The following is a 12589-nucleotide window of genomic DNA, read 5'->3' on the forward strand; positions in this document are numbered from 1 at the left end:
ATATTATATTAAAATATAATTATAGTAAAATTGATATAAAATGATAAGTTTAAAAAATGAATTATTATGCTAGATAAAATTATACAAAGTAAAATAGGAATATTATTCCATTTTTACAAAAAAAAAAAAGAAAGCAGAGGAAAAATAATTTTCTTTCTTATTCTCGACGCTCACTTGCACGTAAAAATCATTTCTGCCAGTCTGAGAATTCGTCGTCAACACAACTAAGGGTAACGCGCAATCACACAGATCAAAGAACCTGTTCATCAGCGGGACATTTCGCAAGATATGCTCCGCATGAAATTTTGACTCGGCAGGAAATCCTCTGTACAAATTTTCCGCCACTTCGAGAATTCTGTCGATCATACCAGGGAGTGGCGACTGAACGATATCTCTCTTTACCACAACAGCCAATAACGCGATGAAATAGCAACGTTTCATCCGTGGCTCCAATAGATTGTCGCGATTGCGAAGAGCTACCGTTCCAAGTATGAAGATCGGTTTCGGTGCGAGAGCGATTGGTTTGAAGATCGCTTTGGCATCATAAGAATCCTGAAGCTCTTTCTCTGGTAGATAAATCTCTGGTAGAGATGCCATCGTTACTCTAGGCTCATGAAGACCTTTGACATCGCTGAAATCTGGTGCTGTTTTCAGAGCGTGGGATATGGTGATCGCTCTTACGGTAAATCCAATCGTCTGAGGCACATTGATCACTTTAACGATCAGCTTAAGAAACTCGTCAAAGCAGCTAGTCACAATTATTCTCAGGTTTTTCGTCCCTGTGACTGTCCACCAGGCAAAGTAATTCTTGCCGCATTTCGTGACACCTATGTGAGCGGAATGGCAGACAATGATCCCACCAGTGTAGATCGCTGTTTCGAATATTTTCTCCACGGTCATTGCGAGATTCCATCCCTTCTTCGTATATAAGAACCCATAATGTAACGGCGCAAATACTGCCCGAAACACATAATTTGCTATTTCGAATTCCGGTAATACCGCGTCGGTCATATCACTCACGGAAGTGTCTTCATTAGCTAACACGCTGTCGTAGGCGTAATCGATGGCAGCCTCAATTAAGCCATCGATAGTGCGTTCCGACCAAGAGGCTAGATCATGAATCAATGACCACGCCATGATACAAAGATCAATTGGGATCTGGATGGACGAGTTGTTATAAAATATTCTCTCAAATGGTATTATTCTCACCTTCTCCATTTTCTCGTTATCTTGAGCCTCTAATAGCTCGAACGGTGCTAATGTAGGCGTCGTAATGTTCTTCTCCAAAACAACTTTGTCGAGCACCGAGGCCTTGTAATATCGCATCGGTATAAAACCGGCCATCGCGACATCACAATGAGGATCCAGTTCTGGACCCTCAGTAACCCATTTGACTAACTCGATCAGAGACACTTCCGACTTGACTGTTGGCGTTGATACAGCCAGTTTTTCTTCGCTAGAAATCAACTCTTTCGTCATCTCTTCTAATTTCGGGCGACGCTTGATACCTTTCCTTCGTTTCCGTTTTTTCATTTCTGCGTAAATGACTGATACGCTATAGATACGGAAAGGTTTTCTTACAGTTTTATCAGCGTTTTCTTTAATTCTGTCGAGCATGGATTTTAAATTGCGAAATCTCATGAGACAGCAATAGCCTTCTTCGTTGACCTTTCCCTTCTCGTCGCAAGGATAAGGATCAAAGAGATAGTATTTATCGTCCGCTGTCCAAAATGCATAAGCGCAATTTGCTAACACCAATATACCAGTTTGATTGTTTTCTAAAAATTTATTGATTACTGCATCAAGCTCGTCGGACGGAGAACTTTCGGGATTAGCATAAATGATTTTTTTCAGAATAATGTTGAAACTTGTATCCAGAACGATTATTTTTAAATAAAATGTTCTATATCCATTGTATCGCAGTTTGCCGATTTGTTGATCGATGCTATTGGCGGGAAAGATCAAATAATCTAGAATATTGTCGCAAAAGCGATCTGCATTTAGCATGTTTTTAGCCAAAATGCATAATACAGCCGAAATAAAGCAAGATTTGAAGTGAGAAGGTTCAATTTTTGTACGATCCAATAAACTATAATTGCCTTGTATTATCTCTGTATCTTCATCCACGACCTTTAAATAATATTCAAATTAATTGCTAAATAATCTACTTGTCAAATAAATTATATAAATATTGAGGCAGAATGACAGATATAAATTAGTTTATAAGACTCTGAACTATATAATGTACATATATATTTATAATATTAAATAATATTGCATTGTTTCAACAACTTAAAAAATAAAAATTTTGAAAAAATAATTTTAAATATTTTGAATTATTAAAACTTTGTAATATTAATTTTGAAATACAATTTTTTATAAATAACTGATTATAAGAGAATAAAAATATGTTTTTTCAAAGTATGCTTTTTTCCCTTTTCATTCTCTTTTTACAAGAAATTTAAAAAATGACAATTTTTTAATTATGTCATTATTGTAACGTGTCACATATATTTTGTACATTATTAGTACGCAACAATTCTAAAATATATAAATCTATATTACAAAATTACTTTGAAACCAATAATTTCCGATGGCGGAAGCTCTATTTTCTTATCGAAGTATTCTGCTTTAATTATCATTTTTTTCCTCTTTTTCATCTTATTACCACTTATCTTGTTTAATAACTGAAAGGAAATTTAAATTAAAAAAAGCTTCTATAAAAGTAAAACAAATAGTAATAATATCTACAGTGAGAAAAAAGTTAATTTGACTGCATTTAGTTCATAATGATTATTTAGTTCAAGTATTTATATATTTAGCTTAAATAGCCATGTCAATAAAATCTTGTATTTTAAAACATGTTATTTGTTTAAATTAACGACTATTTGCTAACCTATGACAGCTGCGTTTAATCAAATTAATTGATATTATTTTTAATTAAAAATTTTTTGTCAATGTATATAAATGAAAAAAAAAAATAATAATTTTGGAACCATTTTTATCTAAATATGCTTTTTCTCTTTATGTGTTTCTATATGTTTTTACAAGCGACTAAAAAAAAAAATAACAATTTTTAAGTTAAATCATTAGTGTAGTCAATAAGCGATATATTTTGCACATTATTGGTAACGCATCAATTCTAAAATATCTAATACTATCTAATTTTAAAATTATATTTGAAGTCAATCACTTCTGATAACACGAAAGACCTACTTTCTTATCGAAGTATTTCTCATTAATTATCGTTTTCTTCGTCTTTTTCGTTTTAACATCATTCTTGTCCAACAGCTAAATAGAAAGAAAGTTTAGATTAAAGAAAATTTCCATAAAAATAAAAATCAAATAGTAATAATATCTACTACAAATAAAAACGTGATATAATTTTGCAATTTTTTTTGTCTCTCAAACTATATAATAATATATAAGCTTGCCATGACAAGCATTGTATTAAAATTATAAAAATACTGTGTTTTACTGTATAAATAAGTTATAATTGATGTTCTATCTCATATTAATATTTTTTGTGGAGAGTGCTACTATAAAGCAGAAAAAATGAATAAATCAAAACATTATATGTCTATTATACAATTTGTATCTTTATTTGGATTTAAATATTTTAGTATTTTTATTTAGACTTACAAACTTTTGAAATTTTAATATCTTTAACGATTTTTTTAATTAATAGATCTAATTAAAATTTTTTTGCAGAAACTTTGCTCATATCTTTAATATAGTAATTTCTTATAGAATTTTTGAAGTGATAATTTTTAAGAAAATAAGTTTTTATTTCTCCTGAAAAATTTTATAAATTTATGACGTTTTGTTTTGGCACATCTTGCACTTTTTATTAATAACAATATATATATTATTATTTTCTTTATTAAATATATGTATATTCATTAATTATTATATATTCTTCTATTATATTTTTATAATTATTAAAAAATGAATTAACCTGCAGAGGCACATCAAGTTGAAATTTCAGAAATTTAAACTTGAATAGAAGTTTTTCTGTATCGGTGATAATCTTTTTGATAGTAAATGCAGTTTTCAACGCTCTCTTTTGCTCATCAGGATATGTTAGATGCTTTATCACTAAAACGGGAGTCTTAATTATCGGTCCACGTGGTATCAGTTCTGGTCTCACATAAGACACTCTCGATAATTTCTCTAACATCTTATCTTTTTCCCTTTTTTTCAGCTTTTCTCGCTCAAGATATTTCTCGTCGATTGCTTTATCAATTTCTTTGTCCTGAATGTAACTCTCGTCGATAGCTCTTAAAGGCACCATACGGATAGGCGGCAATCTCGAGTACAAGTACTTCCTGAGAGATAGCTTAATCATCTTTGAAGGTTTCGTGTCCCGAAGCAACGGCACGATCGTGGCTAATGTGGAGTCTACAGGAACATCACCTTTCTTGATTTCCAATCTCGAGTCGATCGAGAATCTCGATACGAGAGATGGGATCGACTTGTTGGCTAATTTTGCTTCCAGCAAAACGCGAAGCGTTCCCCTTGGCGGCATCACGTATGGCGGTGGATGATCGTACTTCATCTTTTCCATTATTATCTCTTCGGGTAAGCTCTTTAACTCTTCTTCAATCGGATCTTGGATCTTCACTGTGGAAGTCAAGAGAGCCAAGTTTAGGCTATAAGGTGCATCAGGCTGCACGGATTCCTCGACGAATAACGTAGGATCTTCTTTCAGAAATTCACTTAATTCTTTTTCTTCCACTTCGACTTTTTCTTCCTCCTCTTCCTCTTCCTCCTCTTCCTCTTCCCCCTCTTCCTCTTCCTCCTCCTCTTCCTCCTCCTCCTCCTCCTCCTCCTCCTCCTCCTCCTCTTCTTCTTCTTCTTCTTCCTCTTTCTCTTCTTCCTCTTCTATATCCTTTTTATCAAGTTCTTTTACCACTTCTACATCCAGTTTCTTTTCTTCAAGTTCTAGTAAATCGTCATCGGTAATTGGAAGAAACTTTGTTTGGAATTTTTCTGTTTTCTCCTCCGGTATTACGATTTCCACAGACGACTTGTACTTTCCTGGTTCTATAGCGTCCAGAGCTACGAAATGAAGTGAGAAACGCGAATTGTTGTATTCTAAGATGCCATAAAGCAGTTTGATCAATTCATTGAAACGATCCGTTACATTGAAGCCAGCTGAATATTGCCAAAAACGCCATCCCTCCTGATTGCTACCATAAGGATTAAAGAGGAAGAATTTTCCATCCTCCTTCCAAATCGCATACATCAATCTATTGTTTTCCAATATCGTTTCGGAATATCGTTCAAAGTAACGCTCGAGAGCCTCCGCGAGATTAGCCAAAGGATTCGCATCACCATTAGCAACATTCATTCTTGTTTTAAAAAAAACGTTGTTTTCAGCTAGTTTCAATGTAGGAGGTAAGAGAGAGATATCCAAATGACTCGGAGCACGTGCTACTTTCCGAACAACAGCTTCTTCTTCTTCTTCTTCTTCTTCTTCTTCTTTTTCTTCTTCTTCTTCTTCTTCCTCTTCTTCCTTCTCTTCCTCCTCTTCTTCTTCGGCTTCTTCTTCCTCTTCTTCCTCTTCCTCTTCTTCTTCTTCTTCTTTCAATTTTTTTTCTTTCATTTCTTTTATTTCCGGTCGACCTTGTTGAATCCATGTTATAACTTGTTCGTAAGCCTTGTTGCCTATATTAAGAATTTGATCTACGTCTATACATCGCCAGCGCGTCGGATCCTTTAACTTTCTATATGCCAACACAGTCAAAGCGATTATTAATCCTTGTCTACCTTGTGATCGCGTATTATATGTGAGATCCATACAAGTCTTGGTACCACGAACGATAAGACAGTGATTGTTTATTAAATCATATCCTCTGATAAAGCCTACTTTCACTTCTTCTTCTTCTTCTTCTTCTTCCTCCTTTTCTTCCTTTTCCTCCTCCTCCTCCTCCTCTTCCTCTTCTTTTTTCTCTTTTATTTTCTTTATTTTCTTAACTTTTTCTTGGGCAATTATAAAAGTTACTGGTTCATCAACCGTCATCATGTATTGATCTATATCCTGCATAAGCTCCGGATATTGAATAGACACATCTGCAAATTTATGTGACTCTGGTCGTAAGCGTGGTGTCGCATCGATCAAATCAACTTTTGTCATATCCATTGATACCAGAGGCAACGGCGCCCGTGGTCTACGGTTTGTACCACTCTCTCGATAAATCACTTTTTCAAACTGCCCACTTGGCGTCACTCCAGTCTTGACATAAAGTACCTTGACTCCATGTATTAGGAAAGGATCGTTTTCCTCATTGCTAATATTCTCCAGCACTATCTCCACCATGTCATTTACGGTGCTATTCATGGTAACGCAAGCAACATCTCTCGTAGTATCATGTGTCATGCGTTCTCTATCACTGTAATCTATCCTGAAACCCTCATCGTCACAAGCAAATGGATTAAAGAAATAATATGAGTCACCATCCTTCCAGATCGCGTAAAAGATTTTCTTGATCTCGAGTATTCCGAGTTCTTGCATCTTAAAGAACTCTTTTATACCAATTTCAATAGAACTTTTCTGCGTTTGACTCGATATTACATTCGCATCTACCTTTACCTTGGCAGAATATACTCCGAGAATAATATCGCTCATTAAATCGTCTAAACGAAGCTCGAATTCGTTGTCGAGTTTCTTCTCCAGAACTCTGATTAGATCGATTAGATAAATATTGGCCTGATTAAAAATCAAATCGATTAAAGCGGTCGTCCATTTATTGGCATTGATCAATCGAGAATATATCAAGGCTGCCATAGCTATAATCAGATGTCCTTTACCTCGCAGAGCTTCCGGAATAACGGGATGCATTAGATGACAAGATCCCTGTACGATAGCTCGATATTTTTCACAAATTTTATAACCGCTCGGTCTTCTTCGCGGCTTCTCAAGTATCTTCGCCTCCTCGACATCTTCTGGTAAAATCATTTCGACATTGCTGATGAATATAGGATAAATTACAAAGGGTTCATTTCGAACGTTACTCTTTTCAAGAATGATAAACAGTAATCCTATCAAGTTTTTCACGAGAAACAGTTTGGCTGATCCACTAACTCTATCTGCTGCTGGATCGCCGCTTTCTCGTCGCGCCTGACCATCAAATATATAATAATACTTCGAATTCTTCCAGATCGCTATATTGAGCACCGGTGATGTCAGGATCCCGGCATTGTGTCGCTCAAAAAATAGTTCTAATGCTTTTGCCAGATGAAGCTCTATCGGATTGCGCGAACGAAACTTCCCAGCATATGCCGGATCCTCAATCTTAACTTCCACATTAAATTTTTTCTGAAGAAGAAGAATCCTTTTCAAGTCGAGGATGGTCATTGTCCGGCGATCGTCCGTGTTCACGTCTTTGTAGGACTCGCAATAAAAAGTGTCGCCGTCCTCGACGATTTGATCGATCATCGCTTCGTTCCAACAGCGAGATTTGTGAATTCCGGTCGTGGCAAAAGCTGCAATCGCTATGGCGCCACCCTGTTATTAGAGCTGCGAAATGAGAAACTGCAAAGCAATATTTAATAATATTTGTATTTAAAAAATAATTGTTTTAATATTGGAATTTTTAAAATTAATTTTCAAATTAATTATATCAAAAAGAATATATAGAATGCAACACAAACAATTCGCTAATTCCTTGGAAAATGGATGAAAGCAAACAATTCTCCTGTGAAAAAATGTTAAGAAACATTCCTAAAATAAAGTTTGCATCATCAACTAATCGCTATTGTGATTACCTGATACCCTCTAGATAACGGTGAGAAATACGGCATGTTTGAGTGAATGAGGCCGGAACGAACACCATACTTGACGCACAATGGTAACTCCGCTGTAATTTTAGTAAGAGAGTAAGTATCGTTCGGTAAATCGAGCATGTTATTCAAGTTCCGATATTCTTCTTCTAGATCCTCATCGAACTCGTCGCTGCTCGGTGTATCCTTGGTCATATCTTTCGTAATATCTTTCGTAACATCTCCGATCGCATTGATAGTTTCGGCCGAAACTATCTCATTATATTCAGCAAGCTGTTTTATTTTTGTCTTGAATAATTTTGCTTTCTCTTTGTTCATATCGAATGATGTTTCCTTCTTAAGCTCCATATTTTTATTTTTGTTTTATATAATTCTTAATAAATTTTCAGAAAATATAATTAAGTAAACATACAGTTATATAACTCTCTACCACTTTGATTTTATAAAATCTTAATTAATCAAAAAAAGAGAGCTAACCTGAATTAATGAGCGACATAAGCAATATATGAGACTGCATTTAATCAACAGTTTATAATGTTTACATTTTCTGATATCCAGTAGCTATATAAATTTCTGAAATATTGAATTTAATTAAAATATTGAGTTTAATTAATATTTGTTGAAAAATGGACTAGACAAACACGATTAAATTTAAATTTTAAGTTAATTAATTTCAAGTTGGATTAAGTCAAATGAAATTATCAACAGAATAATTCGATCGACAAAAATGACTATTACGACGGAATCATTCCACCATGATTACAACTATAGGCCTGTCCTTTTTGGCTAAACTTTTGCATCAATTCATCTTTCTTCTTCTTCTTTCCTTTTGAAAAAAAAAAAAAGAAAAAATGAACTAGTGCAAAAATTCAACTAAAAAAACAGGCTTATAAATGAATGAATGAATAAAGCTGCACTTTGAATGTTATATAAATACATTGTTATTTTTGTAATATTTAATATTTAGCACGTATACGATCAATTATTTGTGTACGTACTCAGACAATAATATATACTTAAATAATAATTTAAATCATTAGGCTAAATTCTTTGGATCAGAATCATCCTAAAGAATTGAATCAATCTTAAGAAAGACTTGCTTAAATCTTTAAAAGTGAGATTTTGATCTTTAGAATGAGATTCATTCTAAAAGTCTTAGAAAATTATAGATAAGCATAAAAATATCTGAAATTTTAACAAATCACATTAAAATAATACGATAATAGAAGTATATAACAATGATTATGCTAATGGAGAATGCAATAAAATTCATAAGAAAGATGAGTTGTCGAAGATTCAACAAAAAAAGCTTTAATTATAATAAAACTTTATTTAAGTATATTATACATATTTATTTAAGTATTATATATATTGAAATTAAATATTTAATTTATATATGTATATAATATATATTATTTAAAGTTTTTAAAATGATTTCCTTTCTTTTTTTATTTTAATTAAAAATTACAATAAAATATTATATATAGAATTGATAAAATGTCTTAATTAATTTACATAAATATTGTTATGTAAATTATTAATTTCGTGAAATATATGCAGTTTTCAAAAAAATTTTTCTTTTTCGAAAAAAAGGCACTATATAATAATAATTAAAATGCAATTGCATACATATGCACGATAATTTATATTCATAAATATTAATAATTGTCACGAATTAAATAAATATTATTACAAAAATGTCAACTGCAAATAGCAAATCTGTAAATAAAGAGCGTCTATTATGTAAAATAAAATGAAAGTTTTTATTGCATTAAAAAAAAAAATTTTATAATTACTAAAGAAAATACGACAATTTGTGAGTTATAATGTACGTACATGTGAGTTATAAATGTTTATAATGTACATATGTAAATGTGAGTTATATTTTTTAATACATATATCAATGATTTAAATTATAAAATATTTACAGAATAAAATATTTTTTACAAATACCTTAAGATATTTATAAAATTTCTTAATTATTTTAGTTCTAGAAATGAAATTATTATTTATTTTATTTATTGTGTCACATATTCTTATAATTAAAAGTAAAATTAAGAAAACTCACTTGTTTCTTGATTATATATTTTTAAAATCTTATTTAATTAGCGTCAGTTCTAGAGAAATGTATTGGGTATGAATGAATTAAAGATATGACAAAATATTTATTATGAAACCAGGGTATAAGTATTTTTACGAAATATATTCTTGTTGTTAAACTTGATTACAAGAATCTTTCACATTTCTCGTGAACACAGGATGAACACGTTGATTACGAGACTATATCCTGTGTTTGATATTTCATATATGTATGAAGAAATTGCCATATTGTAAAGTCATTATAATTGAGTAATATCTTTGCCGACAAATTTATCGACTGATTTTATATGACAATTACACAACATTTTAATTGCGACCTTTTTATGTTTTACACATACTTCTATATTTATTTCTAATTTTAAAATTAAGTTTAGAATATACAAATTGATTAGATTATTCATAATTATGTTTTACACATACTTCTATATTTATTTCTAATTTTAAAATTAAGTTTAGAATATACAAATTGATTAGATTATTCTTAATTATGTAAATAAATCTACAGTATAAATGTAAATAAATCTACAAGATAAATTTACAGTAGTAAACATTAAATTTGCATTTTTTTCATGAAGAATTATAACTGTGGCTATAATTAAATACAACGTTTTTTCAAAATATATTTTAAATTATAATGAGAACTAAATTAATTATTTCCACAAGATAAAGTTCATAGAACTATATATATGCATTTTTAATTCTATTTATTAAAAAAAATATAAATTTTATATAAATTTATGTAACAAAAATAATAAATGTAAAAAAAAAGAAAAAGAGAAAAGAATAGAAGAAAAAATATAACAGAATCATTCGTTAATTATTATATTTTCAATTACTAGTCTATAACGAAATTGTTTTTCACACTTTTTAATGTATTTTTTGCCTGATAAACACGAATCCGTTTTAAAAATTTTTACATTATGTAAAATATATATAAAATTTTTTTTAGCAATATACAAATTAATTAATTATTATAGTTTTAAAAAAATTATATTAAAGAAACATAAACAATAATTTTCAGAACTTTGTCTGCAGTGACAACAATTTTTCTTCTAAATTTCATTAATGACATTTCATAACGACAAAAATATCAACTTTTAGCTTTAAATTGCATTTTTTTCGTTTTGATATGATGTTCCATTTTTATGATATAGCAATTTAAAAATAATTCTTTTTTCATATAATACAAATTTTTTCATATAATACAATATGCAAAATATTATTCAAACTTAACATTGCATTATGTGGAAAATAAATGTTTTTGAGCGAAATGAAATTGATAAAATACAATATGACCATTTTCAAATTGCTAAAAAATGTACCAAAAAATCATACTAAAATAAAACAAAATACTTTTGAAAACTAAAAAATATAATATATTCGCAAGGCATTGACGAAATTTAGAAAAAAATTTACTGCTAGTGTCATGCAATGTCATGAAAATCTTCAAAATCGTTCTTAGTCTCTCTTTGATTTTTTTCAAAAATGTAACTGATAAAACAATTTGACATCAATAGATCGCAATAGAAAAAAAATTCTGATTATATTTGATTGATAATCTGGTCAAAAAACAAATCAGAATTTTTTGATTAAGTATATTATATTATAATCTATATTATAATATACTCAAGATAACCATTCTCAATACATCATATTCAGCATTTAAAAAATTGCAGGAAATGTTTATTCAAGCTTAAAGTGTAAACTCACAGGCTAGTGTTATTAAGACCTTTGTTAAGATCTTTGTTAATTTTCAATTACGATATATAAATGTAAAAAAAAATTTTTTTATCAAAATGACTAAGATCAAAATGAATTAAATCTGCCAGTTAATATGTTCTATATATATCGCTTATTGGCATTTAAAATGATTGATGAAAATATACACGCGATAATCAGACGCATGACCTATGTTCTCATCTGATAGAAAGGTTAAACACACTACTAGGAAGAATTGCAGAACATTCTCATAAATTTCAAAACGTCGCGATACTCATTATCATTAATTACCAATTACTTAATTAATTTGCATAATATTTGTTAAAGAATCTTATACATATTTTTCATGATGTAACCAGAGAATGGGAACTGTTACTTTTTAAAAGCAACAGTTACTTCTTACCGTGTAAAGTAAAAGTTATCGTTACTAGTTACCGATTTTTAAAAGTAACTCGTTACAATTAGCGTTACTTGAGAAAACTTTCGTTACTTTTCTGTTACTTTTTTAAAATCGATGATTACTAATCACAGCGGACGGGATCTAGGAGCCTAGGGGTCTTAAGCGTTATGAATAGCTTCTGTCACAATCATATTGTGTCCAATCGTGTATAAAATAATGATAAAAATAACTTTTGTTACTGTAAAATTCGTTACCAAAAAAATATAATTTCGTTACTGTTACCAAAGAAAAAAAGTTATCAAAAAATAACTTGTAACTATACTCAGCAAATAGATTAAAATGAGAATAGATTAAAATGAATCGAAATGGATTCAGATTTTCAGAAATATCGATTCACGAATGTTAAATTGAATGCTTTTCAATCCTGAATGTATTTTTATTCATTTATAGGAATTGCATGGAGCATATCTCTATGCCTTTGAACCTAAAAATAATATTAGCTTTTCTGTGCAAAACACATACATTGTGAATATTATTCAATTCAAAATTTTGAATAAGAAATGTAGTTTTTCAATCCAATTAATT

General features: G+C 30.4%; 1 protein-coding gene across 1 annotated transcript in view; it reads right to left on the bottom strand.

Moving 5' to 3' along the window:
* Positions 1-8133, bottom strand: part of LOC108691648 — an 11796-nt gene extending 3663 nt beyond the window's left edge. The window contains exons 1-8 of the mRNA XM_018199499.1: positions 7771-8133; positions 5599-7510; positions 4922-5436; positions 4784-4879; positions 3959-4741; positions 3217-3291; positions 2574-2687; positions 175-2130 (exon numbers count right to left, since the gene is read on the bottom strand). Coding sequence (XP_018054988.1) covers positions 175-2130; positions 2574-2687; positions 3217-3291; positions 3959-4741; positions 4784-4879; positions 4922-5436; positions 5599-7510; positions 7771-8133 — 5814 coding nt within the window. The remainder of the gene's footprint in view (positions 1-174; positions 2131-2573; positions 2688-3216; positions 3292-3958; positions 4742-4783; positions 4880-4921; positions 5437-5598; positions 7511-7770) is intronic.
* Between the last annotated feature and the right edge of the window lie 4456 nt (positions 8134-12589).

This window comes from Atta colombica, unplaced genomic scaffold (assembly GCF_001594045.1).
Source record: "Atta colombica isolate Treedump-2 unplaced genomic scaffold, Acol1.0 scaffold49, whole genome shotgun sequence".
Taxonomy (NCBI): Eukaryota; Metazoa; Arthropoda; class Insecta; order Hymenoptera; family Formicidae; genus Atta; species Atta colombica.